The 13,745-nt window shown below is 41.4% G+C and overlaps 1 protein-coding gene across 2 annotated transcripts in view; it reads left to right on the top strand.

Moving 5' to 3' along the window:
- The window catches only part of rxraa (retinoid X receptor, alpha a), a 100,154-nt gene that overhangs the window by 51,466 nt on the left and 34,943 nt on the right, over positions 1–13,745 (top strand). For both annotated transcript variants that reach the window (XM_018671746.2, XM_018671748.2), the window contains exon 3: positions 7,999–8,237. In XM_018671746.2, the coding sequence (XP_018527262.1) occupies positions 7,999–8,237 (239 nt within the window). The remainder of the gene's footprint in view (positions 1–7,998; positions 8,238–13,745) is intronic.

Here is a 13,745-nt window from a genome sequence, read left to right as displayed (position 1 = left end):
TCATGTTGGATCATGGATGCCAACAGATAGGGGCCTTAACTGACAGTAAAAAAGAGGGCTTGCATACTTTTGATTAGAACTGTCACAAAGATCCAGCTACTGTATAGTTGCAGCTGCTCTGTCTGATAATATCTCATCAAGAGAGAAGTTCCTGTTAAAGCAAACGCCCTTATCTCCGCGTGGCTTTTTGCACCTTCTGTTTCACTTGTCTTGCTTGGTGTAATGAGGATGTAGGATTAAAAGTAATGAGAGTGAGGGGAAAAACCTTGTGTGTTATTTTCTCCTGCACTGTATATTAAATTGTGAGGGGATTATAAAAAGTACAAAGACCAAGGAGAACAAACGACTAAGAACAAAACCCTGTTTGCGTCAAACGTCCCTTGTGCATTTAATAAGGCTGTGATGTCCTCTGCTCAGCTCCAAGTCTCAGAGGTGTTGATCAAATGGTACTATCTGCAACTACTCATTTCTCATTGGATCTTTTGTACATTGTTTTCTATCAGAATTTGTTCTGATCAGTCTCAGGTTTCCATATTCACATTAAGATGTGAACTTTCTAGCTTCCTGTCATGTAGTAATGAGTGAGATGTTCTGACAAAATAAGGTATAAAAAGGAGGAACCATCATCAAGCCAGAAATGAGGCATCAGGACTTCAAAAGTGTACATTTTCTCTGTTCAGTGTGGCCGCACTGTCTACATCAGGCTGAATAAAAATACCTCTCGCACTATGTGTCTGTTTATTGGACAAAAATAGCTTTCTAGCAGGGTACATGAGAAGAATACAGGAAGAAAACTGGTGTTTTTATGTAGTAGTGAAACAGGAAGGTCTTTGGTACATTGCAGAGGGCCTTAACCAGTTGTTGTAGAAATGGTTCACAACAAGGGAAAGTAATACGTTTGAATGATCGTCAATGAGAATCATGCTTCAAAGGGCTCATAAAGATGGAAAATAATCAAACATCTGAAAAGCTTCAAAAACCCTGGCAATGTAGATAGCCCCAATGTATAATAGAAAATCTGGCAATGCTGTATTTATTTAGTAGTCTCAAAACAACCAGAAAATTAATTGCCATTAATTCTGAGCACTACCTGAAAAATAATAAACTTACTTTAAGCATATAAAAAAGTGCAGTGCAAAGGTAACTCCTCATGTTTTTTTCATGTCGACATTTCACCTGCCAGTTGTGGCCCCGCCCTTACACCAGCTCCCACCCACCCTAAACACACACAGACTCCCACTACCTCTTCCCTATCTAAAGTCAGACTGGGATATTTACTCTTTGGACCTGTGTGCTTTGTGGAAGACAGTAGAGACACATTCCCTAATTGATGAGCACACAGACACACACACAAACTATATACTGCGTGTATATGTGCAGCACTCAAAACATGTTCACTTCAGTATTTAATTTTAATCACAGAAGTGTGATGATGACAATAAGCTGATGAATAATCATGTAATTGCTGAAACACACAGAAACACGCACACAGAGCATCATGGAAGACTGAGTAAAACATCAGCCTGCTGTCGTCATGGTGATATAGACATCAGCGGCAAAACTCCAAAAATGAAGCTGTTATACCAACTCCTGTGTTATTTTGGGATCTGGGTTTTTACGCAACTGACTAAATCTCTTGGGTTTTTTTGTTGTATCTTTTCCCCCCTCTTCTCTCCTCTTCCTCTGAACACATCCGGAGAAATGCTAATGACTAGCGTTTCATCCAGACTGTGCTGCGGTGCTCCGTGCGCTTCAAAAACTGACTCACCTGCCTCTCCTAAAACGTCCCTGTGAATCACAGAAAAATCAGCTTGTCGCCTCAAATCAACGGGGGGGGGGGGGGGGGGGGGGGGGGGGGAGTTGGGAGGTTGGGAGGTTGGGTTGCATCATTGTTGTTGGGCTGCAGCTTCATCCAGTTCTCTGTCAGAGGAGCCGCAGTTTGCTAATGTGCAGTGGTGTAGGTGCAAGTGACTCATGACTGCTTCATTTGTGCCAAAGTCAATCCATGAAATGATCTTTTTTTTTCCTGGCTGCTGTCTCACCAATGCCATCATCCGTCAGCTGACCCATTGCCAGCAGGGTGGTATAGAAAACCCATTGTTTGTGCAAGCATCTGAATGGAGCCAGTCTGGATATTTGTGTGTGTGCGTGTTTTTGTACTGTAGTGAAAGATCTAACAAAGTCAAAGAATATGGGATTGGACAGAAGCTGTAGTGGTATTAACCTAAAGCTGGGACGGCTGTGTGCATTCTTTTGTGAGCGCAAACTACCCAAATCATCATGATCGTTGCCTATTGACTGTCACGAGTGGCGAGATTTAAAGGCAAAAACGGTAAATGAACATAAAGTATGTGATTTACTCAGATTTATGAGCTCTCCCTTTCTGTTTTTGCTGCATCCCACGCCCTGGTGATCCACTAAATCTCCACTGTGGCACTAGTAGATGAATAATAGAGGAGGAGAGTTAACCGCAGAGTGAAAAATGAGCATCTGTCTGCCTGTGCAAAGGCACACGCTCATGATTGAGAATTTTTTTCAAAATGTATCAAAAATTGCACACTAAGTCAAACAGTACGTCACTCACTAATTGTCTTGAGGTCATAGTAACAACAAAAGTGAGGGAGGCATGCTTTTCCATCCCGTGTGGAAATTAAAAACTAACTAAAAAATGGATTAAGCCTGCATAAATATTATGAAAAGGGAAAAAGCCTAATCACTCACAGTTGTAAACTTCACAATAAAAGTATGTTTTAACATATTTTTAACAAGACCAAAATAAACATTTGTATTTGTATCTTTCTTGTATGTGTATCGTTGCCCAACCCCTCATTTGTATCTTGAGACTCCTCCACAATTGGGAACCAGTAGTTGGGAAGAACCCTCTCTGCAGAGACAGCTGTTGTCCCTTTTTATCAGTAGAGTCTTGTGTCTGACCCGACCCACGCAGTCGAGAGAGGTTGCAAAAGACAAAAGGAATTAAGGAGAGATGGAAAGTCGGGTAGGTTTGTGTTACAGTGGCCGTCTCAGCCTTCAGTCTGTCACCTCTCACCACAGGCTATGTTTAGCTGACAAATAGTGCACCCTCCGCTTTGTTCCTTCAGGATATGCTTTCCCCTACTAACAAATAGAGTGTCAGTGACCACAGATGAAGCTTCTCTTTCTCTCATACCCAAATGTCAAAATAGATTGTCACTGCCTCCCAATATGACTTGTATGACTGTTCCAAAAATGAGTCATGTGAGTGTTTGCTGACCTGCTGCCTTTATAGTTAAGATCTGGTTAACTTGAGGCAAGTAAAACTTAGTTAGGAGGTTTTCACCTTCATGTGTATAAGAACTATGTTTACAATCAGAAGGACTGCATGTGAACTGTAGCCTCTGGCATTGAAGTGAGGTGTTTTGCATGCCCAACCATTCTTGTAGAACAGCCTTAAAGTGGATTTCAACCTCTCTTTCTTTATTAAAACATTTTTAACTTACTTTCAACAAATCATGCTGCCAAGGCTGAACCTGAAACCAAATTTTCCATGGCAGTCACATCACGTCTAAAATTCCTTTTGCTTTTTTCACAAACCTGAACAATTTGTACCTTTTCCACCTTTGCTGCTGAACAAATAGCCGAAAGGTGTCATATTTCTGGAAAGGACGGTCATTAATCACAACACGGCAGATCACCTGTCAAAAAATTGTAAACATAAGTTGTTCTGAGCATTTGAACAAACGCCATACACTGTCATTTTCCTGTTGAGGACCGTCTCCTTTTCGTCTCATCATCTACTGTTATCTCAATCATCCATTTATCATATTCTACACTCACGAGCCTGCAACAGCCAGAAAACAAATTGGCAGATTTCCTCTGTGTAATCACACCCAGTGGTGGAACAAAAGAGCAAAAAAAATAGGAGAGAGCGAGGGAGGGAAGCATTGTTTAGAAATAGGAGATGCTTGTGTGCAGTAAAGAAGTGATAAGTGGAGAACTCTGTCTACGCCTGCCAGTAAGATGGGTCCTAATTTGCTTATTTGTAGCTGTCAGTTGTGCTTTTGTGTGCCTAGCGATCCAAGCCAATTGACAGGTGAGGCTGCAAACGACAAGGCTCAGAAGCACTTTTCAACCCCTGTCTAAATATTTTGTGTATTGGCATTCAGGAGACCTGGAGGACTGCCACTCACTTCTTAGATGCTTCACTATGTTTCTACCGCCCCCTCCCCCTGCCCTGCCCTTGCTCACCTATTTGCTTTATATACACACACTAATCTTGCAATCATGTTTATTTTATGCTTTTTGCAGGTAGTACAAACGGTTGCTGGAGCTTGCAGTGTTTTCTCAAGACTGCTCGTAAAACATGTTTCCCTTTCCAGTTCAACAGGTTGAAATGAAATTAGGTATATAAAAAAAATGCAGGCTGCAGTGTCAGTGTAAAAGAACTCTCCATTCCTTTCCTTTCCTCTTCCGTTTTTCTTATATTGTCTTAACTTTCTTGTCTTTCCTGTCTTTCCTTTTCTCCTTTCCTCTCTTCTCTCCTCTCCTTCCTTTCTCTCCTCCATGTTTCCTCTCCTCCCCTCGTGCACCTTTTCACCTACTCTCCTTCCATACTTGTTCCTCTATTTTTCTCCTCATACATCCTTATACCTCTCTCTGTCCTCCTGTCCTTATTTGTTTCCTCTCCTTGTTTCCTCTCCTCTTCCCTGCTCATACATCTTTAGTTCTTCCCCTTCTCTCCTCTTCTCATAAGTCATTTTTTTCCTGTCCTCTTCTTGTTTCCTCTTCTTTCATTAATCTTTTCATGTCCTCTTTCCACCATTCCTTGTTTCCTCTTCTCACCTCCTTCGTTTTTCCTCTCCTCTCCTCTCTCCTCCTCTCCACTCCTCTCCTCTCCTCTCTGGGGAGGATTAGGACAGAGTCCTTTTCATCCTGCTGTAATCCTACACTGGCAACCCAACCCCAACAAGAATAAACATACACACAGAGACGTGCAAACACACACACACACGCATTTTGCTTTGAGATATGTATATGTTCTGGGAGCTTTGCCCAAATAAGACCATTCACATACAATATGACCACATAGATTCATGGTCATCTGGAAAAAAGAACATGAGAGAGGATTTTTGGAGAGTTTTCAGTTAATGTTCTGCTCTGTTTGTTCCTCCCCTCCAAAAAATAGAGAAAGACATAAGGAATGAATGGGAGTGAAAGAGACATAAACAGGCTGATCTACCTCCCAGCCCGTCTCTGTCATCCCCCTCGAGGTGGGGCCTTGCTGGGACTCTGTCAGCCAAGCTCCCCCCCTGCTGAGACCTACAATGGCAGATTGGCAGCCTTAATACCACAGCTCGCTTTATCTGCCTGAATTAAAACCCAATTGGAGAAGGGTTATGGGAATTGCTGGCTCAGGGAGAGTTTTTATTTATTTATTTTTTTTTCAGGAATTACGTGTGTGGGCGCATTTTAGGAAAAAAAAAACTGTAATCAGAGGGATATAAGCTCAAGGGGTATCAGTCAGAGGATTAAACACAGAACTAATACAGCTAGATGCAGAGCTGCTGTTAGCCCTTTATTAAGAAGGATGTGTGTTTGTTTTCAAAAGGATAGGGGCCATGTGTATATGTATGTGTGTGTGCTTACAGGAAGTGCTCGTGAGGCAAAGCAGGATGTGCAGGAAGTGTTTGGCTTGGCTCAGCTGGCAGTTAGGTTGTTGCTCTGAGGATTGCTGATGCAGGGAGAAAGATGCAAAGATTCACCCTTTTTTGTCCTACATTCACAAGCCATTTTACGACAGGAACACAGCAAAAAAAACACACAAACACACAAAATATTCCTGTAAAGTCAGCTGGGACAGAGTCAAAGCACTCCAGGAAAAATTCTGTGAATGGGGCTCTTTACTCTCGGCTGTCAACTAATTGAGCCATCCGTCAGTTTTATTCCACTGCGCATAAACAGAGGAACCTGGTCACTTATGAAACGTCGGAGTGTGATAGACAAGCCACGCTCTCACTCATTACATAACACATCCATGTCCCCACTGCAGAGAGAGCAAAGTTGTAGAGTCAAAATAGGACAGGGTATAAAAGCAGGGTATGTTAGGACAACAGACCAACAGGGGTGAACCTAAGCTGTCTTATATCAGCTGCATGGGGGCGGTGTTTTGAATAAGTCGTTCTAGCTCAGTGTATACATGATTTTATATGGTAAATTAAACATTTATGGGAAAATGGATTGAGGAATGGTTAAAAGATAGAATCATGATGTGGAAATGTCTTTTAACTACTTGAAAAATGTATGTCATCACTTTGATGCAAAATTTCTGTAAGTCTTGTATTGCCATGAAAGTGTCCTCCTCACCATAGACTACTGTCATAGTACTGTGACATAGAAAAATTAATTTGTGGGCAACTAAAAAAAATACATGACATATTCAGATGTCTTATAATGTGCAAACAACAGTCTAAAATCCTAAAATATTCACTTCATGATAATGTAACAAGGAAAAGCTAAAATTTTCACATTTAAGGGTGAGTGTTAGGCATTTGCTTGAAAATGTACTAATCAAAATAGCTGCTAGCTTGTCCATTAGACACAAATTAGGTAAATATTCTGGAAGAAAATTGAAGCACAGAAGAGGATGGCTCCCTCCTCCATGATGTACAGATTAGATAGAAGTAAGAGAGGGACAGAGAAGGAAAGGCAGATAGCAGCAAAGACAGACATGATCATAAATGAGGAATAAGAGAGAGAGTAGAGGGTGGTGTTGAAAGACAAGACAGGAGGGGAGGGAGTTACTATCAGTGCACATACAGCCCTATTGCCAAACTCTCAGTGACACACCACAGTATCCTCTTTCTCTGCTCACACTCCTGTCTGTCCTATATCCTCAGCACTGACAGCTGATGGGAAGATGGCCCGCTCATACAAGGTGAAGAGTATAGGACTAAGTGTAGGAGGGAGAGGAAAGACAGAAAGAACATGAGCTTGTATATATGCCTCTATCTTTATCACTCTCCCTGACTTCAATCTTGGTGCATGTTTCCCCTCAGCTGCGATACAACATTGTGTTTTAAATTCTCCCGGCAACCCTGACTAAGATCTGACCACATTAAGTTTTCTGTAAACGTTCTGTGCTTATATCACAAGTTGCAAATCTGTTATGACTGAACATGTTTGTAAATGTTCACAGACAGCTTGTTAGTTTCCCACCAGAATCTTTCCCCTAACCAAACTTTAACCATCCACCCCAACCACCTCCAAGAAGCTCCGCTGCTGTTAATGTATGTGATGTTAATCCAGTCAGCGATTATGTTTCCCACAAAACAGATTTGCTGTTGCAGCTTAGCAGTATAGAAACGTAATTTCTAGGAAACATGGTTGCTGCTGGGCCCACTACCCCTTTCATCAGCCACATGCATTATAGATATACATCCTGTCCTCACAGATCCCTGAGGGAAGCACTCGTGAAGAGGTCAACTCTTCTCTTTGAGGGACAGATCCACTCTACTGTGTAGAGATAGGAAGCCTTCACCGACTCTCATGTTACGTTTTTTCCTCTTTTCAATAAGAGCTATGGGCAGATTTAATTGTCTCAAGTGTTTTTGCTGAATTGTCCATTTTCCTGGACGGTGCTCAGATTCGACAACTGTTTTCACACTTCACCAGATGTGCTGGATTCTTGGTGCCAACAGCTCTGGTTGGGAAAAAAACTCAAACTAGAGTATGAAAATGTTTTTTAAAAATCTGTTAGTTTCAGAGTACATGTGGTTTTATCTGCTTCATTTTGTAAATCATAAACGTTTGTTCTGTTGTTTTATTCATTCATTTATTTATATCCATGTTCAACTGTATCACTGCTGAAAAGGTCCCTCTTTAACATGAAAAGCCACAAGATGTAAAACAAATTTTTATACAGTGAAACAATGACCAATCAATACACCAGTCTCCGCTGACATCTTCAAGATAAAATGCTTTCGTTCTAATGTCCTTCCTTTTTTTTATTTTTCTGAACAGACTCTTCAGGCCAGATGACCTCCTCGCCCTTGGGCTCACCCACATCCCACCGGGGAATGCACCCGTCTCTGCTCAGCCCAACGTCCATGGGACCCTCTGGCTCTCTCCACTCTCCCATCAGCACGCTGAGTTCACCCATGAACGGCATGGCCTCACCCTTCTCTGTCATAAGCTCACCCATGGGCCCTCACTCCATGAACTCGCCGGGCATGGGCTATGGCCCCAGCGTCAGTCCCCAGGTGAGGCCTGTAACAGATTAAAAAATATGTGGGTGCATGCACACTTTAAATATACATATATTGTATATACATATCGTGCAGATGCTTACAGATGCATTCACATATACACTCTTGTACATACTGACAGTATATGAAAATATTTTGTCTTCAGGGTTACTTACTCCCCAGAACATGTGGATATTGTAAAACTTAAACATGAATGTATATATACATTCACTAAATGTACAAAATGTCAAATCGTACATGCATTTCACACACATCCACAGCCATGTATGTGCAAGTGCATAAAGAAAGTTTATACACACAGGAACCATATGATTATGGTGGCGGCTACAGGATACCGCAGAACATGAAGCAAGTAGTTGGTTTTAAGAATTTGACCTCATTCATCACAAGTGAGAGATGCATGTGATCCAATACACCATGTCAGTATCAGAATATCTTATTATGCTAACCTTATTATGAAGATTGAGTATCAGCCCTAATGTGACTGGCCAAAAAAAAAAAAAAACACATTCTTTGTAAGTGTTGTTATTTCGTTCTGTCCCTGAAGCAGGAGGAGGGAGCTAGATTGACTCTGTCCAAAGGTTAAAAAACAAACAAACCAACAAACTCCAGTATCTCACTATTTGTGTCTATTGGTTGGTCAGCAACCTCACAGTGATGACAAGACCCTAAGACTTGTTTTACATTCAGCTTTTGTACAGTCATGATAAAAGTTTTGATCTTCTCATTTAACCCTGTTTAAACATTCATTTAAATAAACAAGAGATACATACAAAATGTGAGCTGAATTATTAAGCTAAATTGTCACATTCTAAAACCAAAACCCTCATCTTCAGCTGCCTCCACCACAGTAACATGAGGTTTTTATGTGTATTTACTTTCAACTTAGTATAAACTCACCCGACCGCCCGTTGTGTATCATGTCTTAGAAACTGTATTCACATGTCTCAGAAGTGCAAATTACAGTTGCTTACACTTGCACATTCACACATACACACACATATAATTTTCCTAAGCCAGGCCCCAGCAGACTGAGGCCCTGCTTTGACCCTGTGTCACAGTTAATCAAGGCCCATTCAGCTGGGATTCCACAGCTCTGTCACTTTTTCTTCCATATCTGAGGCATATTTGTCACTCTTTCCCGCCATATTTTGCTTTCTTTTCTATCCCTTCATTCTTTTTCTCTCTGTTCCTCTTTCTTTCCCCCTTTTCTTGTTTTTTAATTCCTTGTCTCTTTCACATCATCTCCATTTCCTCTCGCTCTCCGTCTCTGTCGTTTTTGTTCCATCAATAAGCCTCGGCTTCTTTGGTATTAAAAAACACACACACACACACACACACACACACACACACACATACACGCACACGCACACAATTAAGACATCAAAGCCTGCAGTGGCCCAGTTTCCGTCTGGAGCCATATCTAAAATTGAAATTGTTTCCCCCCAAAATGCAGTGGCTGCCCTTTTTTGTGTTTGTTAATAATTGTGTTAAAGTGCGTCGGCAATGTGATGCTATTTGGAATGGACTCTCCTCACTATTGTTGGGCTTATCACTGCCTTCAAAACGAAAAGTGTCCCACATGTAATGGAGTTAAGAGTGGATTAGGGGCACTTTCAGAAAGCGGACGGAATCTTTCATTGCTAGAAAGCCCACTTCCCCCTCTCTTTCTGATTCTTCCACACTTTTTAATTCCAACACTTTCATCTGCTCTGCTGTTTCTGTCCCGGAGCGGCATACTTTGTATGCAGGTCAGATGTTTAGGTAGCAAACATTAGAGTTGATTCAGCTCAGTCTGTCTCATTTGAATGAATCTATATGAGAAGCTTTAGTTAATTTGCTAACTGTTTGAGCATATAAATTTAGCATGTAAATACATATATGCATTTTCTTTCTGTTACTGCCCCTTGGCCAATCTAGCCAGCTTAAACAGCTGCTCAAAAAGCAGGTAACAGCTGTTTCTGTTGGTGGTGACAGTTTTAATGTATGTACAGTAATTATGGAATGTATCTTAACTTGTTTTATGGGTGTGGTTCTGGTGCTGTATTGTTTTGAATCTGCAGAAACAGCTGCCATCAAAGTACAAGACTAAAAAAAAAAAACAAAAAAAAAAAAAACGACCATCACTGTCACTGTTTTTTGAAGTTTGTACTGTTCAGATTTTATTGTTTGAGAGGGATATTGAAAAGCAATATTAGTTTTCATAAAACACCCGAATTTCAACTATCAGTCAATTTTTAGAATAACTAATATGTTTTTCTACAAAACCTTTTTTTTCATCAAGGGTGTAGGAATGGGCTTGTCAGGGTCAGAGTCCGGAAAAGTGCACCACCCTCATCTTTAAGGCTTCCCACCCGTTTCATGATGCCACATGCAAATGTAATGAGACCAAGTGCATAAGAAACATTTAGCCTCCCTTATCCTGACTCTACATTGACCTTGAACTCCAATACTTCTATAGTAACAACTGAATTGTGTCTGCAGCATAATTATTGCAAACTATCAAGTACTGGAAGTAGGCAGTGGCTGGCAGTGTGTTGGAAATTTTGTCAAAGAAAAACAATCTTGTCAAAAAAACAATTTTTATTACTTAGCATAAGGCATAGAAATGGTATCCTGTCCTAAATGTGACAGGTACTCATGACAATTTGAGCTGTGAACCATGATCTTTTGCATAACTGAGACCGGTAGAGGCTGCTGACAGCGAGGGTGGAGATTGGCAGTTTGATGCAAGTGTGCGGCTCTGAGGTTAAAGATGGTGGCAGGGCCCTGTGGTCACGAGGCGCGGCACTTTTGATGAGACGTGATTTGAGTCAGACGGCGTATGCCACTTGCTCTTAACACTTGGCTGACTTGCTGTTTTCATGAGCAGTTGACTGGAACGAGGTCACAGCTCAGTCTCTTCCCCTACTTAACCGCCCAGAGCCCATTAGAAGACCCCCACCTATGCTAACCACACACACACACACGCACCCATACTCATGGGCATGGACTCACACACACACTCACTGTAAACTCATATACCCGTGACCAAACACATTTTGTATATACTGAATTGTGTTATTCTTAATTATCTTAATGGTGTCATAAAAGAAAGAAATGACTCCATAGTTACATCTTACTGTCTTTCTGTTCTTACATCTTACTGTTTTTCTTTTTCATGACCTTGTTAATTAATTAACTATCAGTGTGTTCATGTGACTGGAAACACAAATTTTAGATGCCTGAAAACATAAAATCCAGGTAAAAATTTGTTCTTAAGACCAAAAAGAGCAATAAAATCTGTAATTTTCAATAAAAAATAATAAAAAACCAAGAACAATGAGGCTTAACTGTCCTCTACATCAAAGATTTAAATGACAACTTGATGAAAGCCTGGGACGGGATGAACAAAAGTCCCATTCTCACTGGAATCTTGCGTCCTCCAAAAGCCAAACCACATGTAAAGAGAGAGAAGGTCCTTTATCATCAGCCAATTCTTACATCTCACACAACTGTACTTCCCCTTCAGCTCTGTCCCAAGCATCCAGACACACTGACATACTGTGACTTCATTTTTTTTTTTCTCTTTTTTGCCAGTGAGAAATTTTTTAGTGCATTGCATCTGTTCAGTGCATCCCAGTTATCTCTTGTGTATAATGCTGAAGATCAGAAAAGCATCTGCATTGTCCTGAGGAAGGCCACACACACTGTCAACAAACGTATTATGACAGGAAGAATTTGCCTATGATGCAAAATGCACACTTTCATTCTGTGGGTTTTCTTTGTTGTAAGGCTTGTCATCTCTTTTCTTGTTGTTGCTGGGTTATATGAGGGAGAGATGGCGAGACATCTCTCTGGGTATCTGGTCTGGGGGCGGTGCCAGGCCACAGCCATGCCCATTAGGATCAGACCCATCAGTGGTCATGTCTGCGGGCTTGAACTCACTGATGATACAGACCATCCCTCGATCACAGACACCGCAGCTCTTCAAGCAGCTGGAAGGGATTATACGCAGAAGTTGGAACATATTTTACACTTCCAATGACAATGGCGAGAGTTGTCTGGCTGTTGTTTTTTGTGGAGGTGGGGGGGGTGTTCTCTATCATCGGACCACTGCCGTCTCCCATTTTCCATTTTGCGGCTAAGTATGTACCCCTCTGGCTTCCGCACTCTCCCACCGAAACCTCCCTGAGAATCCTAAACCAACAACAGGCCTCCAGTGTCTCTCAGCATGGCTTAAAAACACATATAAAGCTTGAGTGTTTTTGGAGTCGGACAAGAAGAAACACTAATATGAAAAAGGTGTAAATGTTTTACAAGAAATGGAACACGCGCTTAATAAGTTATAAATGAGAGGCGACGCTGATGTCATGTGCCCGTTTTGGGTATGTCGTGTTTAGGTTAGGGTCGCTAGGAGACCAAAACACAACACACACACAGACACACATAGGAGAAAGAAATGGAGAGAAATAGTGGGAGAGTAGTGGACCTCAGCCCCTTTTCCTGTGTGGGAGTAATAAAGGTCCATTCCGCTGCTCCAGTCTTTGATGGACCTCGCTGTAGTCACTTTGCATGACATCATGGTTGCATGGCTCTAATGGTTGCACAAAGGGGCTGTGTGTAGGGTCCCAGGGGAACAGTTAAGGCTCTCTAACGTCAATCAACCCTCAAATGGATGGGAGGAAAAGATTTTTTTTTTTTTTTTTTTGCCCAAGCTGTCTCCAGGTAGCAATTACAAGTGGTTTTAGAGACCACTTTTTTCCCCAGTGCTGGTAGTTCAAGGAAGCGCAACTAATGTGTAGAATTAATTAAGTTGTGCTTCACTAAAAGTTTACTACACAGTTCTTGTAGAGGCAGCCTTGCTACTCTTACAGACAGGTCTTTTTGTCAAATTACTCCTGTCACTCAAATACAGTAAACTTTATAACATTTTAGTACGAAGTTTCCGATTTGCCTTGTTATTTGCTGTTGCTGCTGCTTGCTCTTAATGCAAATTTCCTGCATCTGCATATTAAAACTGCTCCAGCACTGCAGGGTGCAGATACCCCTCCCTCTACTGGAAGGCTTTTATTATGAAACTCATGCAGGAAGTGTTTTTTTCTGTTAAAAGAATCATGACAGCACAGAAAGTACAGTACAATCAGTGGATGAGAAAAAGCAGTGTTTTAAGAAAAGAAACTCAGAGCAACCGAGTAGTTTGTTGTATTGATAAAAATAATGGCTGTGACCTTTATTTTGGACCACCTGTATTTGTCAGACATACCCAAGGCCATCATTTGAGAACTGACAGTGTGCAGCATGATAATGCTCGGGCTGGTGTGTGTTCTGGCTTGTGTGTGGGGCCACACAGGAGACAAGCCATTTAGGAGGTGGCAGCTATAAGGGATAAGAACAGTAACATTAGGTTTAAGTTTCAGAGAGCAGCCTTCCTAATGCAGACTATAGACATTGCGGTTTGAATGCCACATTTATTTTAAAGCTTCAAATAATCCCTTTAGGGCTTTAATTGCATCTGGTGGT

This window comes from Lates calcarifer, linkage group LG9, assembly GCF_001640805.2.
Source record: "Lates calcarifer isolate ASB-BC8 linkage group LG9, TLL_Latcal_v3, whole genome shotgun sequence".
Classification (NCBI taxonomy): Eukaryota; Metazoa; Chordata; class Actinopteri; family Centropomidae; genus Lates; species Lates calcarifer.
This window is presented reverse-complemented; position numbering and strand designations above follow the sequence as displayed.